Source organism: Zeus faber (assembly GCF_960531495.2).
Source record: "Zeus faber genome assembly, chromosome: 12".
NCBI classification, from domain to species: domain Eukaryota; kingdom Metazoa; phylum Chordata; class Actinopteri; order Zeiformes; family Zeidae; genus Zeus; species Zeus faber.
This window is the reverse complement of record NC_137196.1, coordinates 8,806,218-8,831,863: the sequence shown is the minus strand read 5'-3', so window position 1 is coordinate 8,831,863 and position 25,646 is coordinate 8,806,218. Positions and strand designations below refer to the sequence as shown.

Sequence of the window (25,646 nt, the reverse complement as noted above, 5' to 3'; positions counted from 1 at the left end):
TAAAAAAATATATATACACTCAACTTTTGTTTGTTTGTTTTTCAATTGTTGCCGGTCTTCCTGTCAACAGCATTTTGAAGGAAGTTTGATGAAAAGAAATCTCAATCTGCCTAGAAACTGACCTAAGCAACAGAACCGTTCATCTGGCCATGGAGCTGGCGATTTGGTTGTTAAGGAAGAAACCGCTTTTTCCACCTCTTCACGTCCTCCCCGTCTCATTGCGCCGAGATCGTTCGAAATGCGCTCTCCACCTAAGCGTCACTACCCCCTGTAGTTAAAATATTCCCTCTCAAAGAAAAATGAATCATAAAAAGATTTGTTCTATCTCGAGTGAGCGATGGAGCCACTCGGGAGTATTTAACAGTCTTGGCTTATGCATGAAATCACAGATCACTGTGCGTACCTGTTTTTGCCTTACTCCAGTGACATTTCCTTTTTGAGCGGTTTCATTTTCAGGTTTTTCGAAGAATATTAGAAATAAGTAAAAAACATATACATAAAAAAAGGGCAGCATGTCATGATTTAGACTAAAATTTGCCGATTTATAAGGATTTGTCAATGACAAACGTCACAGAGGTGTTTTTAAGTGTATAATTCTCATTTTCTAAATTTTTTAAATATAGTTTTTGTTTTGTTGTGAAATGTTTCCCGTAAGATACGGGAAGTAATTCCATCTTTGCGTAATCATACCTATGCAAAACTTGGGTCAATTATTTTGGGCAGTGACATACTGTATATACAATATAGAATATATATATATATATATATATATATATATATATATATATATATACTGTATAGACAGACAGACAGACAGACAGACAGACAGATAGATAGATAGATAGATAGATAGATAGATGGATAGACATATAGGGTTTATTTTAATTTTTTAATTGGTTGTAAAAGAAGGCACAAGGGGAGGTGTGACTGAGGGTTTCCTGAACATTTTTTTCCTCCTGTGCTCAGTGTGTCAAATACCGTTTTTTATTTTTATTTTATTTTTCATTTATTTTATGTTTTGGGAATGTACTTTGATCGCTGCTTGACCTAATAAGTTTATTTTTTTACGTTCTATCGTTTTTTCCCCCGTTATCATCCTCTCATTTGCTCTCTTGTGACATTTCAATACCTTCATGTGTCTTGGGTCAGTTTGTCCTGTCGGAATTGCTGTGGATTTGAATATACGTGTGGGTTTACTTTATTTTTATGTTTTGTTTTTTTTGTTTTTTTTCTTATTGGGTGATTGCTTCACGCGAAACTGCATTTGGCATAGCACTTTAATGTTTACTTTATTTTATATATATATATATATATATATATATATATATATATATAAAAAAGGACTTTTTATTTCAAACTCCTGTGACATGAACGTGCACTGGACCTGTTGCTCCCCGTATTAAATTAATCTTGGCCTTTAAAAAGATATGGAAGATATATAAAAGAAAAGCCTTGTGTATTTTTGAAAGATCATATATAGGTAATATTTCAAAGAGGTATACATTTCTACTTAATCAGTGAATATTTTGTTATCCAAGGTTTCAAGAAACAATCTATTTTTGGAAGGGAACTAAGTGGATATATTTCTTGGTTTGACCCTCAAAGTTGGTCATATTACTCAGTTGTGGGAGCGTGTTTGGAAGAAATAGTAATACTACATAAGCTGCAGCATCCTTCAATATCAAATATGGTCTGAAATCCATCGACATTGTTTCCGACTGATGAAAGCATCAATAATATCCAGGTCGCTTATTTGTTACAAATCATGCAGAAGTGTCCTCGAGGTATTTAGATAGCAGTTCCACACAGTTAAAATAATTGCATGCCCCCATATTGAGAGTCATGAAAATAATTCCTTCGGTGCATTAGGGAACCTTGTACGAGATTATTCACCAAAAGAAAAAAAAAAAGAAAATAGGCCATTCCATTATCCAGTTGCCGTTTTCTAGCAGTTTCTGTTTCTTTTCGATCTATCTCAGTTTTCCTCCGTTAGTCTGTGAGGACAAAAAAGAAAAAATATTTGCGTGACTATCAGATTGATAAATTGTTTTATATTTTTTTTGTTCTGCATGCAAATATCTATTTGACGTTTTTACGGCGTCAGCTCTATGAATTGAAATTTATTTTTCCCTCCTTGGGTGCAAACGACTGACTTATGTTTTCAGAGAGTAACTTGTTTGATTTTAGATGTTTATGACTGCATGAAATTCAAAGGAAATGTTTTTGTTTTTTTTTCGCCATTCTGACTCAGTTTGGATTTTCTTTTGCTGTTCCACGCACTTTTTTGTATATACTTTATATATTTATTTGTGTTTCTTACAAATGTCATGCAAAAAAATCTGACGTCCCTTAAAAAGAAGGAGCAAATGGTGCGCTGTACTTTGTTATTTCGTGTCTCGGTGTTTCGGTTTTCTGTTTTTTTGGTAAATTTGTCTTTTCGTCTGTAACGTGTGTCGGCTGTAAAACTCTTTTAAGTTCGACACGAGAGCTTGGGAAACATGTTATTTGGCCTTTTTTTTTATGCTATTCTTTGCGGTTTAATCTTTGACACTATACTATATGTGCTTATATAATGGCAAAGGTGTAGAGTAGCTGTTTATATTGCTTTTTCAGTCTGGACAATGTTTTGTGATTATTCTTTGTGCTATGATGTCAAAGTGAGAAAATGCACTGACTACTAACGTGCTGCAATATGTCCTCGTTGCTGTTTTGTTCTTTTATTCGCCGTCACTAAAGCGTACTTTACACCGAATCCGTAAACGCATCCGACAGTTGGACCCTCCCCCTAGTGGCCGTCGGATGAACTGTGTCTGGGTTTCGCGTCATAATGTCAAGGAAAAAGGGGAGAGCTCGTTTTTACAGTACAACAGCGAGTAGTTTGCTCAGCTGGACATTTAGCATTTTTTTCATGAATGAGGGTTTAAAAATGTGATAGTCACTATGGTGGGATGCAGGTTTCGAAGGGTTATTATATATCTCAATGGCCTGCATACTTCCCTATTTATTGTTTTTTATGCTCTTTATGCATCACTGTCTCGGCGTTGCCATGTCAAAGTTTACACATAAAATGTTTTAGAAGTTGTTTTTTTTTGTTTTTTTTACAAGATTATTTAACATAGTGGGATGCTCAATTTCAGACAACATATTTTGGGTTTGTTTTATTTTATTTCAATGACAAAGAGTCCTTTTTTAGGAATGTAACAAGAATCTTGTGGTGTTATTTTCATATTACAGACTCATCAGGTTATTCCGACACTGGCTGTTATATTTAAGATACGGAAAAATGATGTAAATTCTATCTTGTACGTGTGTGTGTGTTTTCGAAGGCCAGCGAGAGAGAGAGAGATACTTTCATTTACTTATGTTGGAATTACACCTCCTTTTAGACATCTTCTTACATTATAACTCACTCTAGTGCACCAGAGAAACCAGCTCTTATCCTAATATTTGGAGTAAAAATATGTCCTGATTTCATTACATATCCAACATTTCCTCCCTCATGAGCGACAGACTCAAAAAGCCAAAGGTAACAAACCAGCCCTTTAAATTGATCCTTCACACATGCTTTCCCGTTTCACATACTTATTTCCATCCCAAGCACTTACTTGGGTAAATCTTAAATACATATAAGGAAACTTTAAGCTTGATATATCCTACACACTACACAAACATCAATACACAGGGAGTTTATTTTCTTCACAGCACTTCATCTAATGAGAAATACTGTTACCTTTACTTTCAAACCACGTTTTTAACTCGATCTGTGTTTCCCTTCAGCCATTCCGTTATGCTCTATGTGTGTCATTTAACTGTGATAATCACTCTGAGGAGAAATAGCTCATATCAATATCTACAATCAGACGTTAGGCCCACGGGACAGGATGCGAGAGACCGACGCTGAAGAAAGATGATCACCTCACAGGGACAAGAAAAAACTATGAATTCTTTGCATTTTGAGGACAGCCCGACGCTGATTCAAGCCTCATACAATGGCAGCTAAATTTTTCTCTATGATGTGCTTTTGTTTCTGATTACAGTGCTGATTTTTTTTTTTTTTTTTTTTTTTTTCCCCGGGAGCGCAGCACGTGCTTTTTATCGCATACTTTTAGCGACGGGACACAGGTATGTGCGTTGAATATGCAAGATCTCGTGTTCTTCAGCACAGCTTGGCAACCCGGTAACTTAATTTTTTTTTTTTTTTACGTTACCCTTTAAAAATCTATGGATAAAACAACGTTCTCCAAAATGTTCTGTTTTTCTATTTGTAAAAATATGAAATATCAAAAAAAAAAGGAAAGGAACTCTTAAGTTGGCGGTATATGCGCGTGCTAAAATTAAGATGACATACAGTAAGGTTCAGGTTGTACCTAATGTGTGTGTTTTTTTGTTTTGTTTTGTCAATGCTTCTGTCTTTGTACCTTTGCATTACTATTTGTAGGTGAAATGAGATTAAATATACCGACATATGCACAAGAATTCACGGAGTCTTTATTTCTTACGTTTTTTTTCATTTTTTTTTTCATGTTTTTATTTATCTCTTTTTAAAAATGGTTGCAGGGTGACAAGTGAATCAATTTGTCCTCGATCTTTCCTCTGTGAAAATAAGAGTCCAGTCGTCATAGAAACGCATGTAAACACATAGGGTTACATTTGAGGTCAATTCATCCCCCCTCCCGGCTGGTGGCTGGGGGGCGGTCTTTGTGATGTCACAAATCCGAGCATTTTGAGGAGGTGGTGCCAGTTAACGCCAAAGAAGAGGGCATAAGTGTACGCACACATGCACGTATGTGCAGACATATGTACACGCATGTACACACATGCACAGGGCCAACGCATCTTTTAGAATTTCACCAGGAACTGTCTCGCATACACATATACATCGAACATATACTTATAGCATATCAAATTAATTGTGAACCATTGTTTCATTCTTTCTTTCGACTCACATGTGGTGATAATTAAATTTTATTAGTTATTACTTTTGTTGATAATAATAATAAAAATAACAAAAACAACAACACAGAAATTAGACAAAAACATGAAAGATTTCAAGTTTAAACTCCCATCTAATATGTAAATAGCCCTATGTCTTCTCTAATTCAAGATTCAAGAGGTTTATTCGTCACATACATATACATACTTTCATACATATTTTCAGTGAAATACAGGAGATTATGCACAATAGTTACTCAACCAAACAATTAATTCAACCTATATATATTGACCTAGTCATCAGCTATGACAGTCACAATCAGGTTTGTTGAACCCAATCTTGTTGATATGACTATGCTTTTATTTGCGCTTTACTTTTAATGACTGATTACATTGTCAGAGTTGACGTTAAGAGTTCATGTCATGACATACCGCGCTTATACCTCTGTCCCCTGTTGACGTCCTAGTTGAAACGTAAGAGCAATGTCTCCACCTGTTGGGAAGATGATGTAATGACGCAATAATAACGAAAATTAAAAGCATTTTGCTAAAATTCGCCAAAATCTCTGTCACACGTGTCAAATAATAGTTGTTGTTTTGGGTTTTTTTTTAAATCCGTCCCAGGAGTTTTGAATGTTGCTATCTTGACTCGGCAACAGTCACAAAAGAATTCAGTGAAATCGCTCTCTCTCTCTCTCTCTCTCTTTCCCTCTCCCCCTTTTCCACCCAAAGGGCTTTACTGCACTTTAAACGAATATCATGTCAAATTAAAACAGAAAAACAAAAAAATAATAACAATAATAAAAATAAAGTCTAATTTTGTTTTTTCCTTTCGAGAAAAGCCTGTTTGTCATCCGTGTGACAACGACACACACACACACACACGCACACACACACACACGCACACACGCGGGCGAGAAGGCGTTGACGTGCTTTTTCTTCACCCTCCGTGGGTGCACGGCCGCCGCCGCCAACTGAACTCGCGTGTGCGACCTGAACATTGAACGCCCACGCAAACATACGAGCGCGACATCCCAAAATATAAACCCCGGCGAACGGAGACGGCGCACCGGCGCACCGACACCCCCCCCCCCCCCCCCCCCGTGCGCGCACAGCCGTTGTGGACGCGCCACGCGGTGACGTCGGCGACGTCACACCGCCGGTTTCCCGGCATGCAGCGGGAGGCCGCGGACAGCCCGCAGCTGGCAGGGGCTTCACTTCAGCAGAGCGCCGAGCAGGCGGCCGTCAGCGGTGCGAGCAGCGCGTAGCCCCGTCTCCATGTGACACAGACCCGGCGTTAGCGGAACAATATGTTGCTCCGGTGCGCGGCGCGTTGTCGCTAACGGCCTCTCGGAGTCCCGTCGCGCCGCCCGGTTGTGTAGTGTTGTTTTTTTTTTGTTTTTTGTTTTTTTTTAAAGGAGGATCCCCCCCCCCCCCCACCCCCCCACCCCCAGCCGCCTCAGGTCGTACCGAACGGGCAATGACAGCGGTCCCGGCTACCCCGCAGCAGATGAGGGACCGGCTGCTGCAGGCCGTCGACAGTCAGAGCAATGTGAGTGAGCTAGCGGGCTAACGTTAGCCTGCTACTGGTATCGTGGTTGGCGTTTGCTGCGAATGCTACAGCGTAGGATGGTGTGTGTGTGTGTGTGTGTGTGTGTGTGTGTGTGGCGGGCTAGCTGTTAGCCTAGCCAGAACGGCTAGGCCTGTTGGGGTGGAAAGCGGCAGATTCCGTCGCGTTCGGTGTTGTTTTATGTCTGCGCATTCGCCCCTTTTAACCGGGCTCCCACGGAAACCGCGGAGCGCGAGATATGGAGGTCGGCTAATGGAGCCCTGTCTCGGGAAATAGTCAAGACGCTCCCCTCCACCAGCTAAACGTCTCTTCGGTGCTAAGCTAGCTAACCAGCAGTTTTAACGTTGGCAGTCTTTCTTAGTTGATCAGCTTAACTCTCGCAATCCACACCGGTATCTTTCCACCCTCCTTATTAGAATTTGCAACAAAAGTCACTCAAGGAGGAGAAACATGACGGTTCCGCGAGTTGACATCACCTGTCGCTACTTTAAAACGTAGCTACTCCCTCAATCACACACGTTGCAACTAAGCACGACGGGACAGCTTCGGGACTGTTTTATAGCTGGACATGTGTGGCCATCATGACCAATAAGTAGACACCTTCTATAGATTTTCAATTTTTTTGGTCTATTATTATTATTATTATTATCCACCAAAGGAGAATTCTATTTCAAACCCGAGCCAACTGATTCCCAACGTCGTTTCTACCTCCATGTGTTATTCTAGTTTAGTAATTACTTGAAACACACAAAGATTACCATGCTAGTTTAGGATTATTTACCAGTCGCTTCCCTGTGTAAACTTTAAAATGGGTGCTGTACCAGGCTCAGCTGTTAATAAAACAACTGTCACACAGCTGGCTCACCATACTTAGCAGGGGGTTCCAGGTTGTGTTATGCAGAATGCGTTTACCTCTGCCACATGAACGGCTTTTGTTTTTTCGGTTTATTTCCCTGCAGATTTGCAATATGGTGGTTGTCCTGGAAGTAATTGCCTATCTGGAAAAGTATCCCATCACCAAAGAAGCACTCGAAGTAAGTTCAGAGTCCCAATTTAAGTATTCTTGTTGTATTCCTGTGACTATCTTCCTATCTAGACGGTGTCATTTTAACACAATTTATTCCAGACAGGCTTCCAACAGGCTTGACAGGAACGTATTTACAGGCAGCTCAGGCACGTCAGTCATAGAGCACACCCAGGCTGCTTCTGTGCCTGGTGTACCAGTGGTCTGGCTCAGTGTTTCTCAAACGGCACACTGTACTATGAAATAATTCAATGGGACACGTCTATCCTGTTAAACACATATCTCTATTGTGTCTCACAGTTCTTATTATTATCGTATACCAATAGTACTCTCTTTTAATGCTCTGAATTTACAGTTGCTATTCTGGCTAGAAATTATGAATTATTACAGCCTTGCAATTATTATCTTGCAGCACAGCAGCTTATTTAATGATAGCTTTTTTAAAATGGGATTTGAAAACGGTTCCCGGCACACCTGGTGAGCTCTCACGACACACTAGTGTGTGCTATGGCACAGGGGTAGATAAAACACTGGTCTAGCTGCCTTAAACGGAAACACAATTTTGTAGTTGGGTGGGCTGGGTAGACCTTGGATTTTTAATATTAATTTAGCTATTTGTCATTTGTTTGTTTAAATGTCCCCTGTTGTAAACTTGACAGCTCTTGGTCCTTTTCAGTTTTCATAAAGGGTCCAATGAAGACGTACCAAAGTTTAACCAAGTTTTACAACAAAGTGAAAGTTAATTCAGGATCGACCGCGTCAGTCTGTGATCTTCCCCCTTGTTAAGAAATCTGTCTCTGTTGTCTGTAAATTTTACTGGCAGCCAGTTTTTGTCTGAATATTTAAAATGCAGTCCATCAATAATGCTTTTTGATCAAAAGTTACATCCTGTACAAGAACATACTGTATATGCTTCATGTTTGACTGAAAACTCAAGCATGACCATATAAAGTAATCATTTCTGGTAATTTCAAATACAAAATACAGCATTTTTAGCAATACAGATACTCCTCACTTAACGACTGAGTTCCGTTCCTAGGACCAGGTTGTTAAGCACATTGGTGTTTTTTCACGGTAGGGGGCGTAGCGATTGTGAATGCCAGTCTAGTGAATACTGACACACTGCGGGAACGAGACAGACACAAAAAGGGTGATGGGACCTCAATTGTGGCACTGCCCCTTTGTGGTGTCGATTATGCACATTTTAGTATTTTTAGAGCTTATTGTGCGTGATCACAGAGTGTCATGACAATTCACTGCATATATGTATGACCGCATGTATATGTATGTGACAATTTCTTGAACTTGAAATGAGATGCTTGACGCTGAGACGCCGTGCAGCGTACAATACAGACTGGTCAGAGGGCTGGTCGTAAGTCCGAATGGTTGTTAAACAGGTAGGTTATGTGAGGAGTACCTGTATAGCTTTTTAGTAATGCATATATGAATCTTGTGTGGAAGCCACATGTGTAAAGTAAGATTTTTGTGTAAAAATAGAATTCGGGCTCCCAGTGCATCTGTGTATGACAGTTGTGCTCAGTTCGGCAACGCTTACTGATGATATCTGCAGCAAATCATTGCAACATTCTGCTAATTGCCGTCGTGGCACAAGAGCATGCAGTGTAGCAATCCCATAAGTCCTCAGATGTGCAAGAAAAAATGCTCAAAAGCCCAGAAGGAAAACCAAACCTTGAAGGGACCTGTAACCGATGCCCCCTCCCACTACCACCACCATCAAGATGGCCATGCCAGCCATGAAGTTATATAGCGGGGCAGATATAATACAAGCGCAGCCAGGCATACATACATACCAACCCAGTTGTAGTAGCCAGGATTCAGGAGAAGACATGCAACAATCTAATGCTTCTTTCTTTTACTCTGCCTGTACAGGAAACGCGATTAGGAAAATTGATAAACGATGTGAGGAAAAAAACCAAGGATGAAGACCTTGCCAAGCGCGCCAAAAAACTCTTACGGAATTGGCAGAAGTTGATTGAGCCAGTGGCAGCTGAGACTGCTTCGCGTGGACCCCTAGGTGCCCCGGGTTCCACCAACGGTGGCGCTCACCCCTGCAGAACAGACACCTCAGCCCCTGACGTCTCTGTGGTCGGCAAGGGCCCTGAAATCAAAGTCAGAAATGACGTTCATAACACTTACTCGCCAAAGGCGGAGAAATCGAGTAGCCGCAAGCGTCGGGCAGAGAACAGAGACAGTGGAGTGCACTTGCCAGAAAAAATATCAAAGATGTGCTACGACAACTCCCTCTCGCCGCCGCCCGCCACCAACGGGCTGGCCGGCAGCCCCGAGGCTCTGCCCGACCAAGAGGTCGTACCATCTCCAGACCGGCCTCGGACAGAACACCTGGAAAACGATAAACACAACAGGATCCCCGTCAATGCTGTTAAGCCGCGCCCCAGCTCCCCTGGAGTGGCGAAACTACCGAGCACTTCCTCTCTGATCAAGGTTGCTGTGATGCAGCAGCAGGCCAGAATGGACGATGGTGGTGGTGGTGGTGGTGGTGGTGGTGGTGGAGGAGGTTATTATCAAGCCAAAAGCCCCCGTGGCCTTCCCACTAGCCCGAGGAGTGCAAAAGAAACTGCGACCAAGCGCTCTTCAGTGTACGCACCAAAAGGGAGTGTCCCAAACACGTCTCCCCAGGACTCTCCTTCGCCTTTAGCCCCGCCTTTAACCTCACCACCCCAATCGTCCTACAGTGACCGGCTGCCACACTCATCGTCTAGGTCTTCTTCAATGCCATGGGCCAGTACTTCAGGGGTCTCTCCTCAGGGTCCCTCACATGACACATCTGAAACACTGGAATCCCCTTCGGTTTCTCCCCCTCTTTCACAGCACGGCCTCAAACTGCTCAGACCCTCTGAAGCGGCCTCTGCAGTGCCCAAGGACCTAGAGGGAGCCGTGCTCTCCAGCTCTGAGCGAAAGAGGAGGAAAAAGTACCGGTCCAGGGACTACTCCGTAAACCTCGACGGTCAAAAAGTGGAGGACACGACTAAGCCAGTGCGGTTAAAAGAACGCAGGATAACCTTTGACCCTGTGACGGGCCAGATCAAGCCCATGGTACATAAGGAACCTTTTCACACGGAGGAGGCCCTCGCCCACGACTCAACTGAGTCTCGACACAGGACTGAGAGCTCTGTGCCGCAGTCCCTGATCCCGGTCTTGGACCCTACTCCTATCCCTGGCCCCGCCCCCGCCCCTGGCCCCGCCCCAACCCCTTTCCAACAGACAAACTGGAAGGAGCTGTCGCGGAATGAAATCATCCAGTCCTACTTGAACCTCCAAAGCAACATGCTCAACTCCTCGGGGGTACAGGCCCCTAGCGCACACTCTTTCATGTCCGAGTACCTGAAACGGGAGGAACACGGTGTCAAGGAGGCCAGGAAGACCCACGCTCTGCAAACAGACAGCTTGCCGGGGGAGTTGCCAGGCGTGAGCCGTGACGTGACGGACGAGGATCTCAGCAGGATGCACACACTGCACTGGCCGGGGGTGAACGGCTGCTACGACACGGAAGGCACCTGGTATGATTGGACAGAGTGCATATCGTTGGACCCTCATGGGGACGAAAACAAACTCAACATCCTGCCATATATTTGCCTAGACTGAGGAGTTTGGGGAAAGTGGCTTTCCTTTCCCGCCCACTTTTTTTCTATCATTATTATTTCTCTCCCTACAGAGATGGGCTACATGATTTTGTTTGTCCACTGTGAGTTCCAGGAATGCCAGACCTGTTAAAACCCCCTCAATGCCTTTCCCTTGTTGAACGTTTATTGAGATTTTGGTATAGAAAGATTTAAAAGGAGAAACAAGCAGGAGAATAGTTGCGTTTTTGAAATTAAGGGCTGTTTCTGTTATATATTTCAAAATGAAAGCCACAGGAATCATGGGGCTCTGGGTGCAGAGTGCTGCTACTAACCTAGAAGGGCGACTGGCAGAGTGGGCAGCTCCATCCCACCGGGCAAAAGAAAGAATGATACACAAGCTGGCAGGACTGCTGGTGTTCTCGATGGTCTTGTAATTTCCTTGTGGGTATAATGTTCATGAATTTTACCCCCATGTCTGGCTCAAAGGGATGGCGATGTCCTCTCTTCTGTCCCTTCTAGCTACTAACAAGGAATTTTAAAGAAGTTCTATCCGAGGGAAGGTGGGGGTTTAGCTTGCTTGTTCCCACTGCTATATCAGTGCCCACAAAGGCGTTTAAAGAGCTCATCTAGCACAGGTAAAGCTGAGCACGGCCAGTGCATTGGACGCTGGGGTGTGTTTAGCAATTACAAGAAGCTTTATTTGAGATATAAAGAGTAAATTATAAATTTGTTATGTATTTATTTTCACCAGTACTTTTGTGGAAGGTTTATCCAAACAGATGTTCAAGAGTAGAGGTTTATTTTGCTGTTTGCATCACACTGCTGTCTGCCTGTTCTGCACTATGGAAGAGGGAGAATTTAGACCCGTGGTCTTTCCTCTTGCTTGGCCAACACTTTGGTCACCAACATTCCATAGTTTACTCTCTATTCTCTCTCTCTCTCTCTCTCTCTCTCTCTCTCGCTCTGTTTTTACCACTCACTTTATGTCCATGCTTTCAACAGTTTACCTGGCATCATGTATTTAATACAAAAAAGTTGGTGCTAATCAAAGTATTAAAGCACCGACCTATAACTATCTTGAGCATAAAATAGGAAAGGACAATGTCAGAAAAGCTGGTGTTGGTGCAAAACTGCTTCTGATGGAAAGATTAAAAGGCTTATCTGCTGAAACCAACTTCCATACCATTCCTTAAATATTTCTTTCCTTTAGTGAATTTGTCAGGCCTTTTCTGCAAAGTTTTAACATTTCTGGATGAACATGGACATAGGTTGAATTTGTTGGTCATGTCATTATTGACTTGAAAATCAGTTACTGTGAATGATGGTCACACCCACAACTTCCAATTTTGTGTACATAGTATTAGGAATATTGATAAAAAAAATACATTTGGGACATTAATTTTACATTAATTTATTTTGCTTCTGTGTTTTCGATAAACCCAGCCTAAAGCCCATAGAGCGAGCGAGAGAGAGAAAGCAGTACCTACTAGGTGTTCTTCATGATACATTTCATGTGACAGAACATTGGTAGTTAATGTTTATTTCTATTTATACTCATCTGTCATTGCTTTTGGGCAGCGATGGTTATGACTTGTAAGGTCAGGCTGTGTAGTTATCCACTCACGCTGTCATTCATCCCTACCAATGTGCCTTGGTAAAACGGTAAACCCGGATTTGCTCCCGCATAGAACACGCCTGTCTTTGGAGCTAGGTTTATGTGTGGGAATTCCAAATTCCATGGTCAACAAAACACTGGTATATGCACCATTTTTATACTGATGCAGTATGGGTAAAAATTGCAGACAATGATACACCGCACAACAAAGCTTGCAATAAAGGAAAGCGCTAAGGGAGGGGCGATGAGAATCCAGTTTGTCTCTGGTTTGACGGAGTTTGGATTTGGGCATCTTTATTTGTTCAGTGTTTAATAACATCTCTAAATTGTTTGAAAATAAAATGATCTAAATCCTCTGTTATCGGCAGAGTTGTTGTTTTTTTTAATATATATTTTACACCCATGCAAATGTGTTTACACTTATTACAGTCAACATAAATACACTACAAGATAATAAAGCCGATATTGGCTCGATTTCCTCCCGACAATCGTGAGCTAAATCCCGATTTTTTTTGCCAGATTATCCTGTGGTGTGAGGTATGTTACGAGTGTTTTTTGTTTTTTTTTTGTTGTTTGTTTGTTTGTTTGTTTTTTTTACTTCCTCGAGCCGCTCGGGAGTCCGTCCGGAACCGATCGCAAATATAAATCGTGTTAAATATTTACGATCGGGTATCCTGCAGTGCCGGGGGAAGGCGAGGACGCGTGCTGCGCGTTGTCACGTGGGAAAGACCGATAGCCAATTGGGAGCCAAGCTGACTGAAACGGAAGAAGTCGTAAACACAACAGCGGCCACCTCCATGTTCACGCCGTCTCCATGGCCTCGTCCATTGCTATCGTTTTGTTATTATCATTTCTCTTTTTGGATTTTCTGCAAAAATGAAACGGTGCAAAAGAAGCACCGCTAGTCGTTTTGCGTCGCCCGCCATGTTTGTTTACGCTACGGTCGCGCGAGACCTCCTGTTTTGAGAGGCGGGACTCGCGAAGCCACGCCTGCGCGTGAAATCTCGTGTGGTCTCGCGAGATTAGGACTGGTTGTTGCTGGGTGGAGCCTGTCAGCGTGTGGCGCTGTTTGGGAAACGGTTGCTCGCTATATGAACGAAACTGTTCAATATATCATGATATGTCGTTATGTGCGGGGTCTCCCAAAATCGTATAGTCGTTTATCAATTCTTAACCTGTAGCATGCAATGGCTACAGTGACCCCGGACGTCCACACGGGGGTGCACTTTATTTAGGTAAAGCAGTGGTTCTCAACCTAGGGTCCGGGGGTCCTAGAGGTTCCAGGGGGTCCCCGGCGAAATGATTTAATAGTTAAACCTCACTATTATTTAATTGCCAAGACATTAGCACAGATGTACAACAATGACTTTTGATCATAGCTCCAATCTCCAGAACTATAATGTAGCCGTGGAGGTTTGGACTAAATCGTGCCCGACAATTAAAGTGTTCTCAGATTGAACAATGCCGTAATGAGGTTGAGGCAAATCGTATCGAATGGCGCCCGTGGCCTAATGTGTGTCACACTGAGTCTTTAATATGAAAAAGGTTGAGAATCACTGTTCTGTTCTAAAGAATGCAGGTCTCGCTGACGATGGATCATCGACGGCCTTGATGGAAATGGGTGTTTGGGTTTCGTGTCCAGTTTGCGGTCCGTTTACTTCTGCTTTCAACTTTGAAATATGTCACATTTTCACAATAAATCCCATCAATCTCAACCAGGTGGATGGCAAGGCCCTAAACTCCCTGCAGGTCCCTGCTTGTTTGGCGGAAGTGGGCGTCATCACTGCACACCTCATACCTTACACCTGTTTGGATGACGTGCCAACCATTTCACCCAAGTGTCGTAATGAGTCAGTGACTTTATTGGGAATGATGTCTGTCTGGCTCTGAATCATAGTATGTGGGTGTCACCAACTGGAGTAGTCTTGGTGGGAAAAGACCATGAACCTGGTCTGGTACTGTGGACGGTCAAAACACCATTACTTTAACAGTCTAAACCCGATCAAAACAATGAAATGAAAACAATGACATCTAAGACGCCATGTGGGATACTTGAAGTGGGGTTTTTTATTTTCCACTGATGAAGCCGTATCGGTCCTGATCACCTCCCTCTGCCAATGATCATACCCAACTTCATTACAGAACTATTCACTGTTATTATAGAAACCCGTTTTGCATAAGAAAGAATCTGCAAAACAGCTGTGGTTTCAAATAAGTTGAGGCAATGGCTTGGTGCTGTAGCTGTGGTCATTTTAGTCCCCTGGTATCCCATATTTACTCCCCAGAGCACGAGCATATAGCCATAGGTTATGTACTCATCTGAAATCATGTATTAGTCAGGATCGGCTTTCACCTGTTTTAAATATACATATATGAGGTATTAGTGCCTTATAAATGTAAGCGCATCTGTAGCCAACTGACCAACAGTATGAAGGCGGACTAGGCCTACATGAACAAAATGATTGCTCCATGAAAACAAAACAAAAAATACATACAGTATATAGATTAATTTCAGAATTCTGACTTTCTTTCCCCCCACTCATTATTCTGACTTTAATCCCAATCATCTAAAGTCGGAATTCTTAAAAAAAAAAAAAAAAAAAAATGTCAGATTGTTTTTCCTTCACGATTCCGCCTTCAATGCAGAGACCTTTAATCTCGACCTGGTGTCGGACCGTCCTGCCTTCATTCCCGGTACAGATTGTGGAAAGCGTCACAATATCACAGAACGCCACCGCGGCCAGCTCTGGCTCCGGTTTGAACGACGGCTGCCCTTTAAATCCAGCTCCTTTGGCCGGTATCGCCGTTCTAACCCGGGCTCCGCGAGGCGACGGTGGCGGAGCGTAGTCATCCCCGCGGCTCGTGCGTAACGTCACCCCGTGCAGTAGCGCCGCGCCGCGCACATTCTTTGGGGGGGGATCCTCTCCCACACCCCCCCCCCCCCCCCCCCCCCGACGGTGACTCAAGCGGGGTCCCACCCGGCTCCGCGGGCCGGGCCGCGGCGCGTCTGGCACGCGGGGGCCCGGCCGGCCATTCAGGAATTTTGGGGAGTTTCACTCCATATAAGGAGTTTTTGCTGTCACCCAACAAGCCAAGAAAGGGAAGGCGGAGGCGGGGCTGGGGGGGGGTTGGCCGGCGCGCCCCGATTGGCTGGCGGCGAGCGGTGAAAAAGGGGGAAGCAGCCAGTCCGCTGCCAGCTCTCATCGGAAGGGAAACTGAAACGGGTTGAGCTGAAGTGCGCGTGTTCGTTTTAACGCCGAACGACAACTTTTCTCGCTCGCTCCAAACCGCGCGTCGCACCATGGCGGGTTTCACCAGGGGTCCTGCCTACGGCCTTTCTGCGGAGGTCAAGAATAAGGTATGTGCGTGTCCGCTGCGAAAGCTTTATTCAACATTTGTGTGGCGTCCCCCCCCCCCCCAAAAAAAATAAAAAAAAAATAAAAAAATAAAAAAAGTTTGCTTTGTTGGTTGGTGCGTAAATACGCAGGTTTGCGTGTAAACACGCGCAGGTTTATGCGATTCGTCGCTGGTTCCGGGTTTGTACATAAAAGACGGACGAGGACGGTAATTACGGATTAATAACCACGGAAGTTCAATAACGACTTGTATTTTTCCCCCCCCGTTGAAAAGTTCGAAATGATTGTGACGCAACGCGTGGAATAGTTATTTACGTAGATAAGTCTCTTCGGCCTGTGGCGTGAATCGCATTCCAGGCCCAAACGTAACGATGAGGGAGAGGCACTAATAAAGAAAGGCCATGGGCGTTGTCCCTTTTTGGACGAGAACTTTGTCGTTGTGGCAAAACAGAAAGTTATACCCCTGTTTTCCAGGGTGTTGTGTTCCCCGTGGAGCTGGATTCCCGGCGGTGTGATCCCCATTAGTGGGTAATGTCATTTTCCCATTAGCTGGCCCCGGAGTGGACGCCTCCATCCTTTTATCGTTGTCCTCCCCTGGCTCCCGCCCCGCAGTCTCCCCGTGCGTCTCCCCTGTTCACCTCAAGGGCGATGCAATGCAATGGTTAAAATACAAGGAACATGAAAAACAAGTAAAAATGAAATGCGTCGTGAGCATATTTAGTCTCAAAATGTCTTATGTACAGCTCTTAGGTTGAGGACACCTTGTTTATTTAGAGCTGCAAGCGCAAGACGTCTGCGCATCCGGATCCACTTAAAATACCACTGTGACGCTGCAGATGCGTTTTCTGAAGTAACTGCTGGTGCGAGAAAGGTGCTGTCGTGAGACTGAACCGTCTTAACTTTTACCTTTCCATGCAGGGGTTCCCACAAATATGGAAGTTCCGTTCATGCTGTGACGTGATGTCAAAATGTATGGCACTCTTCAGGTGGCCTATTTTAGCCCTGAAATCCTAATTTGTTAGGAGATAACAGGGGTCTCAATTTTCTCCCCACTTTGCACTTGATGCAATGAGTAGATAAAAGTACGAGTGCAACTCCAAACTTGCTGCCGTTTGGGATCTATGGAATTTAGCTTTGGCATTCGACCAGTAGCCAACCATCAGCTGATCTAGTTTCAAAAATGCATTCCTTGACTTCTGCTCATGTATGGGCGGGGCCATCATCCCCTCACTACAATTCCACAGGTCTGTTGGAACGAAAATGTGTTTGTTTCTTTTCTTTTGTGAATGTTGACCCCCAGGGACGAGTGTAGGAGACTTGAGTAGTGTGGCATTTCCTGCCCCCGCTGACGTAGATTGTGCAATGTGAAGCATTTAAGGATTTTGGCTTCTTCCTTCCTCTGAACTCAGAGGCTGCAGACGGACGCGGAACACACAGGGAAACGCTTTGGATGGGGGTTAAGGCCAGGGCCACATGGAGCTTTGTCAAGGCCAATGCTGCCTCAATTTACGTCTGCATCCTAGCTGCTTCTTTCAAACCTTTTTATTGAAACACTGCAGGGTAAATTCCATGCTTTCAGCCTGCCCTTCTACACGGCGTCTCTCGGATGCTTTGTGGGCAATTAAAGGAGCCCATGTTGTTTTTTTAATGCAGAGGTAATTGAATAAGGGAAATATAATTGGAAGACAACCGTACATTCCTGAGGAATACCAACTGTTAGCCTATGTTTTATAGTCCAACTACCTAAAATTCCGGCACTCAGGCTAAAATTTTCCTGATTGCCGTGCCTTGTTTTTTTCCCCTCCTCCATTTGAATTCTATACTTCAACAGGCTGCTATTATTTTTTTGGTGTTTTTGTTTTTACTTTTGGTTTGCTTTGCTGTTTGTGACGGATGCAGTTCCTGAATGTGTTGCATTCATCGCCGGCTTAAAATGCACCTCATACTTCCGACTAGTAAAGTTACTAAATCTCAGTAATACCTCAACAATAAATCCCTCACAACAATGTCAGGCATCCTGCATAGCCTTGGTCTTACACAAAAATAAAAAACTAGTCCGTACCTTCCCCAATGGACACTTTCTGAATTCCTCCAGAAAGAATAAAGTACTTCACCTAACAGGATGTCCTTGTGTTGCAGTCCTGCGTGTGAGGTTCTTGTCAGTGTTGCCTTTAAGCAAGACTCAGCATGCAGCAAAATACTATTTAGACACAATATCGCACAGGAGCCAACTGTGGAAGTTGGATTCGGCCGTGGAAATGTGAATTGAGCAGTCACAACAAACCTTCTGAGAAACGGCCGTTACCCTAAACACAGTACCACAGTACTATAAACACTACTGCTTTTACTGGTGAAATCAAGCATTTCTGTGACGTGTTTTCCATTTATAATGAAGAAAAAAAACAACTTAAAATTTCCTGTGGTTTATTTTGGAAGGGGAACAGGTTATTGGCATAAGTGAGTTTATCAATCATTCAGTTAAATGTCATCTAAATCCCCCTGTTGGCATTGAAATGATACAATGTTGGTTTTTCTGACCCCCTCCCCCAATGGGACACATCTAATCTTTCTGCCTTTTTGTTTGTTTTTTGTTTAGATTGCTCAGAAGTACGACCTTCAAAAGGAAGAGGAGCTGAGGGTTTGGATAGAGGATGTGGCTGGCTCTCCCATTGGCCCTGACTTCCAGAAAGGTCTGAAGAATGGCGTCACCCTGTGCCAGTAAGTGAGGATCACAAATTGTAAGATTAAAGCGTATCGAGGACTGTTTGTTATTTTGTTTTTTTTAAGTACTGCTACATTAATAAAAGTTAATATTTATATAAATTGATAACTTACAGTTTCTCTTCTCTCATATTTGTTATATTCTTAATAGGCTAATAAATAAACTTCAGCCAGGCTCTGTGAAGAAGATCAATCAGTCAGCCATGAACTGGCATCAAGTAAGTTGGTGAATAAGATTTGACATTTATTAAGGTGTCGCAGCAGGGGGGGGGACAGTTATAAGTAAGATTTAGATTTAAAAGTGTGTGTGTGTGTGTGTGTGTGTGTGTGTGTGTGTGTGTGTGTGTGTGTGTGTGTGTGTGTGTGTGTGTGTGTGTGTGTGTGTGTGTGTGTGTGTGTGTGTGTGTGTGTGTGTGTGTGTGAAGTGTATTTGGGGTAAACAATGACTATTAGTAATGGACATCTTTCACTTCACTCGTAACTAAATATTACGATTATTTTATTTTTTCAAAATTTGACATCTGCCACGGCAAGTAATTCCGACTTTTGCTCCTCCTGCTTCCAGCTGGAGAACCTGACCAACTTTATCAAGGCCATCACGACATACGGTCTGAAGCCTCACGATATCTTTGAGGCCAACGACCTGTTTGAGAACGGAAACCTGACCCAGGTCCAGACCACCTTGCTCGCCCTCGCCAGCATGGTGAGAGATGCTGCTGCTGCTGCTGCACTAGTCCTGGAAGATTAGAATAAAGTCATTTGGGATAATATTATTCCTCTATAATGCTGCCCTAGAGTTGCAATTTTGGAAATTATGCCATAGTTTATTTTCTAACTTCCTGCACTGTAATGTCTCCCAGGCCAAGACCAAGGGCTGCCAGTCCCGGGTGGACATCGGGGTAAAGTACGCCAACAAACAGGAGCGGGCATTCGACGAGGAGAAGATGAAGGCTGGACAGTGTGTTATCGGGCTGCAGGTACTTTGCTTTTTTTTTTTTTTTTTTTTTTTAAACCTCAGCTTATGTTCATGCCTGGTGTGAGTGGGGTGGGGGGCAGTGATTGGGAGATCTTCCCGATCTCAGGGGAGATCAGCAAGCAACAAGGTTGGACATACTGGCGTAATAATAAGCTTCCCGTTTAGAAATCCTTCGCGGCTTTATCTTCGAGAAATGTGTCAAAATGTTTATTGAGAAATTTCTTGTATCCATTTCTCTCTCCAGATGGGAACCAACAAGTGCGCCAGCCAGGCGGGCATGAATGCGTATGGCACCAGGAGGCACTTGTATGACCCCAAATCTCACATCATGCCGCCCATGGACAACACCACCATCAGCCTGCAAATGGGCACCAACAAGGGAGCCAGTCAGGTACGTGACTTTTCTTTAAATTATAATGGGGTTTAATCTAAATCAGGACTAAGACAATCCTACTTAAATTAATCCAGAGTTAAAAAATAAAATGTTTTTCTGAGACATTGCTCAAGTTAAGAGGAATTGGTTCTAGACGAGGAAGGTCCTGGACTTGAGGTAATTGAAGAGAGGTAATTGAAGGACTAGTCAGCTCCTTGTCTGGTTTTGGTTCTGGTCTTGGTCCAGATACAATTTTATTTTTTATTATTATTATTTTTTTTCGCTCTTCTCTCAATCTAGTCTGCTGCCACGCTCTAGGTTCCAATAAGGGGGAAAACTTGACATTCAATCACTTTGGCAAATGCAAAGGAAGAGTAATATTGCTGAGAATTCTCCAAAAACCCAGGGTTAACATTGAATTTGGCCATGATCTCGCAAATCTTAAACGCCTTTTCACCATAAATAAACATTCTCCCTCCCGCAGGCTGGAATGACGGCCCCGGGGACCCGGCGCGCCATCTATGACCAGAAGCTCTGCACCGACAAGTGCGACAACACCACCATGTCCCTGCAGATGGGGTCCAACCAGGGAGCCAGCCAGAGTGGCCAGAATTTCGGGCTGGGACGGCAGATCTATGATGCCAAGTACTGCCCCAAGGGCGGCGAGAGAGTAGGGGAGGGGGAAGAGGAGGAGGAGGGGGGGGTAGAGGAGGAGGAGGGGGAAGAAGAACAAGAGGGGCAGAACGGGGCGAGTAACGCCCGCCAGTACATCCATGACTACAACGATGAGGGCTACCAGGAGGAGCAGCAGGTGTACCGAGGCGACGGGACAAATTATTAGAATGATGTTGGGGAAAAGGAAAGAAGCGGTTTGTGGGAGAAGGTGTAAACTGGGGGGGGGGGGGGTATTGTTTTATATCCATAAGGATAAATGTTTCTTTTTCTATAAAAACAAACAAAAATAATGTTCCAATAAACTACTTTTTAGTGATTTATTTTTCTACAGTTTTTTCCAATTCATAGTGGAACCACTAATGCCAATACTCTGGCTTAGTAGTTTATTTTTTCCTTTTCTCTCTCTTGCTCTCTCTCTCTTTCTCTCTCTCTCTCATTGTGACATTTGGTTATATTTAAGGAGTACCCTTAGGTTTTACATAAATGGATTGTGAAAGGGTTTTGGTAATGACATCAAGTTACACTTTTTTTTTTTTTTTTAATATATATAAAGACCAAAACCTCCTTGGCTTTATGGCTGTATTTCTCCCTATTCATTATATCCTATGCGTAAACAATGTGTATTTCATGCTTAAAATGTGAATTTGCTAAAGCTGCTTACACATACTTTTTTTTCTTTTTTTTTTTTTGCTTTATGAGGGAACAAAAAGTCTGGTTTGTAAGTAACAAACCCAATGATTTTTACCATTATATTCTGTCTTTACTGTCACTCAATTTGCTTTGTGTCTGGTATTTCTGCTTTTTATCTGGGAAATGTTTTTCTCTGTTTGTATAACCAGTAGAACTGGAGCCGGCTTGTTTTCTTTGGATTAAAGACATTTGGGAAGGGGGGGAGGTGGGGTGTATCTTAAAATGTTCTTGAGTGAAGTTTTAAACATTTCAAGCAAAAAATACTGGATTCCTTGTCAGTGAGTATGATGTTTCATGTTGTAAGGACCAAGCATAGTATAACATTTCATCATAAAAGGTAATTATTTATGCATATGTGTAATTGAACTTTAGGCTATTTTGTACATTGACTATTGGACCAAACATTCTATGGGTCCATTTAATTTTGGTTGTATTTTTTTTTTTTTTATATAATGGCTGCAACATGTTTTGTGAATAAAGTTTAATAAAGATGTACATTGAATTTCATACATTAAGGCCAGTTATTTTCATAAATGGACCGCATTAGTGAAGCCCATTCAAATTCTTGCGAATACTGGATACAGTTCCTATTAAAGAGGAACGAAGCCATATTTCTTCAGTAAAATCGAATTGACAAATCATAACGCACATAAATAGATATATAGATAGAACATGTATACAAAGAAAAGAGGAATAACACCCAAGATGAGATAAACCATTATTTTTAAATAACCTGGGTGGTGAATGTTTCACAGCCTTCTGAAGGATATTAAAAAAAGAAAACAATGGAAAAACAAAAATATATATAGAATGATCTTGACTGGATAATAGTTAATAAGTGTCATATTGAGCAAGACAAATCAGAAACCTGTCCTGAAGGGTTTATCAGCATTATACATATTATTATACACAACATTTATGATATTACACACCAGGGACACCGCTGAAATTTACAGCTGAACTGACAAGGTGTGTGAAAATAAGTGGGTTATTTTATAAATCATTACATTTGAGAAAGTTAGAAAGTCAATTATTAAAGTAGAAATAAATAACGGATGCTAGACCCCGAAGGCGTTTCACTGCATACATGTATGAAAGTATGTATATGTGTATGATGAATAAACCTCTCGGATCTTGGATAATGTTATAATTGTAAAATTGTCTCGAAAAGAATTGTCTTAGGTAGCTATTGTGTTCAGTCCAGAACATATTGTGTGTGATCACCGGGTGCATTGCAATGACATTTCACTGCATATACTGTATGTATGAAGGTATGTATATGTATGTGACAAATAAACCTCTTGAATCTTGAAGAATGAAATAATCTGCATACAAATAAATGTTCATACATTATATGTATTCAAATATTATTTATACAATTATAATTAGTATACGATAATAATATGCTGTGATATTATACTCTAATACTATTTTAATAAATCGCAGTGAATGGATTTGATATGTTTAACTGTTCCCAACGATGCTGCCGGAAAATTTGCAAACTCGTGTCCGCCTGAAGAAACAAACCTCTCGTGGAGGCCCCTCTGAGTAAATGTTGAACGTCTATCGAGGACTTCGGTCGATTTAAAACGAACGATCCACTCCCGGTAGAATAAACGTTGAATAACTGTGTGGAAAAATGGGCTAAATCCGCCATCTGCTGGGAAAGGTCGGGAGTTGCGTGTCGTGACCGGAAATGACACCCGTGAACCGGAAGCACAGTCCGATTCTCGCGATATCTGGCCCAACGAGACTTGCGGAGGTTCTTTTCCCCCGGAACACCAGGCAATATGGTAGGTGCGCTGGCGGTCTGGAGTCTGATAATAAACATCTACTTCCATCTCGAGCGGGCTAATATTCGCGATGTCAACCGAACATCGCGTCGAATTGTCAAGCACCTTTACAAACACCCGAACGGAGAATTATCCCACGATACGGAGTCTTAAGACGCCATTTTACAGTATTTTCTCACCCATAGTAGTTAAGCTAACCCAGCAATCCGAACCAATGTTGTACCCTCAATTGACACACACTGCTCACGTTTTAAAAACCGGCTCGAGTAACTCATTGTCAGTAGCTGCTGTTGTCTCTAAAATGGCCAAATAATGAAGTGTTCGCTGTTGCTATGTGTTAAATGTTAACCGTGTGAAGCTGTGGCGCTGTTTCTGAACGGCGGTCAATATGGTTCCCACAGGCGGATGTTGAGATCAAGAAGAAGCGTACCTTCAGGAAGTTCACCTACAGGGGTGTGGACCTGGACCAGCTTCTGGACATGTCCTAGTGAGTTGCTCATTGGATCTTCTGGTTCATAAGGTTTTTAATGTTAATCACATACGTCTATCAAGGTATTCAACTGTCCCCATCGTGATACTGCACCATCCTACCGGCCAAGATCACCCCTGGCTATATCTGCCTCATTCTCCTCCTCCTCCTCTGTCCCAGTGAGCAGCTGATGCAGCTGTACTGTGCCCGCCAGAGGAGGAGGCTGAACCGTGGTCTGCGCCGCAAGCAGCAGTCCCTCCTGAAGCGCCTGCGCAAGGCCAAGAAGGAGGCCCCACCGATGGAGAAGCCGGAGGTGGTCAAGACCCACCTGAGAGACATGGTCATCCTGCCCGAGATGGTCGGCTCCATGGTCGGAGTCTACAACGGCAAGACCTTCAACCAGGTTGAAATCAAGGTGAGACGCATATATATCTGCACTTTTTCAAATAAAGTGTTCAACGGGTTGTCATCTGTAACTGTAATAGCACCAATGTCGTGTTGGGTTGTAGCGCCGGTACAAAAGTTAGTGCTTCCATGTTCACCTGAATAGGCTGTTGACAGCAGGGCCCGATGGTAATGGTTGCCCAAGCAGCCAGATTTGGGCCATGGTCAACAATCTTGTGTGGTGTCTGGTTGCCCCATTATCACCCACTTTGACTAAGAAACTGATAAAACAAATGAGAATCAAAACGTGGATTATACTTATGTAGGCTCATAGTCACTGAAATATGAAATGGTTACAGTTCGATACAATTTTGTTGGTATTGGCAACGAAAAAGCTGATGCATGGTTGCCAACTTGACAAATTCTAAAAGTGACTGTCTGGCACTGGTATAGGTTATCTATCACCCAGTAGAAAACACAGGAGTTGGTCTTAAATGATAAGATGATCATTAAACTAATAGTGACTACTAAACTAATAATAAATAAATACATTTGGAATTCCACATGAAGAACTATTTGTCCTCAGAATTAACATGGTTCAATTTTTTTTCCCCCAACATAATTTTTCTAGTTTGTCATGAGTGATGGCAAAGCTGAAAAATACAGCGCCGTAGTTTGTTGGGACAGGCACGCAGCTTTTGTAGTATTGGGTCTTAATTAATGCGAGGAGAAATTACTTTTGGTCAAGAGAATTTGAACTCTTGACTAAAACGCAACCGTAGATGTGATTCTTTTTTTTTTTTTTTAATACAGGGAACAGATGCTTGCTTATTTTATTGGTTTAATATATGTGTAGGTATTTATGTATGTATGCATGCGCTCAAGATCCCACAACTTGAAGTATGGTGTGACCCTCTATATAAAATATAAATGCATGCTCTTGTCTTGACCATTAGCTGTCTATTTGAAAATTGGATTTTGATCAATATTTTGATGACCTAATGATGCTGCTCTATTGGTATCCTGTTCCATTAAGCTGTTGTCTGTCCCTCTGCAGCCTGAGATGTGCGGTCACTACCTCGGGGAGTTCTCCATCACCTACAAGCCGGTCAAGCATGGTCGCCCCGGTATTGGAGCTACTCACTCTTCACGTTTCATCCCGCTGAAGTAGAATGGCTGTTTTCTTTGTATGAATAAAAAAAAAAAAAAAAAAAAGGGTTCCCCCACACTTGTCTGACTTGCAATTCTTTAAGGCCAATGTCAAAAATGAATCATGGTAAATGATTTGTTTTTATATATCATATTTATTAGTTTGTAACATGAAGTAAATAATATAAATAAATGCAGTTATGGAGATCTGTGACTTGACAGGATATTATCACGTTGCTTTGATAACAATGAAGAGATGAGTAATTGACGTTTGAATATTCTGAACATCCCATAAACCTGAGCAGTGTTACCAACTA

At 42.7% G+C, this 25,646-nt stretch overlaps 3 protein-coding genes across 3 annotated transcripts; all 3 read left to right on the top strand.

Moving 5' to 3' along the window:
• Nucleotides 1-6,305: 6,305 nt before the first annotated feature.
• On the top strand, nt 6,306-13,052 carry crsp7 (cofactor required for Sp1 transcriptional activation, subunit 7). The gene is made up of 3 exons (XM_080011667.1): nt 6,306-6,484; nt 7,462-7,536; nt 9,417-13,052. The coding sequence occupies exons 1-3, from the start codon at nt 6,413-6,415 to the stop codon at nt 11,148-11,150; spliced, it is 1,881 nt and encodes a 626-aa protein (XP_079867793.1). The 5' UTR covers nt 6,306-6,412; the 3' UTR covers nt 11,151-13,052.
• Nucleotides 13,053-15,954: 2,902 nt separating this feature from the next.
• cnn2 (calponin 2) lies at nt 15,955-22,041 on the top strand. Its single transcript, XM_080010274.1, has 7 exons — nt 15,955-16,101; nt 18,696-18,817; nt 18,972-19,038; nt 19,386-19,523; nt 19,681-19,797; nt 20,041-20,187; nt 20,654-22,041. The coding sequence occupies exons 1-7, from the start codon at nt 16,045-16,047 to the stop codon at nt 21,008-21,010; spliced, it is 1,005 nt and encodes a 334-aa protein (XP_079866400.1). The 5' UTR covers nt 15,955-16,044; the 3' UTR covers nt 21,011-22,041.
• Nucleotides 22,042-23,266: 1,225 nt separating this feature from the next.
• On the top strand, nt 23,267-25,406 carry rps15 (ribosomal protein S15). The gene is made up of 4 exons (XM_080010798.1): nt 23,267-23,327; nt 23,729-23,814; nt 23,977-24,211; nt 25,238-25,406. The coding sequence occupies exons 1-4, from the start codon at nt 23,325-23,327 to the stop codon at nt 25,349-25,351; spliced, it is 438 nt and encodes a 145-aa protein (XP_079866924.1). The 5' UTR covers nt 23,267-23,324; the 3' UTR covers nt 25,352-25,406.
• Nucleotides 25,407-25,646: the final 240 nt, after the last annotated feature.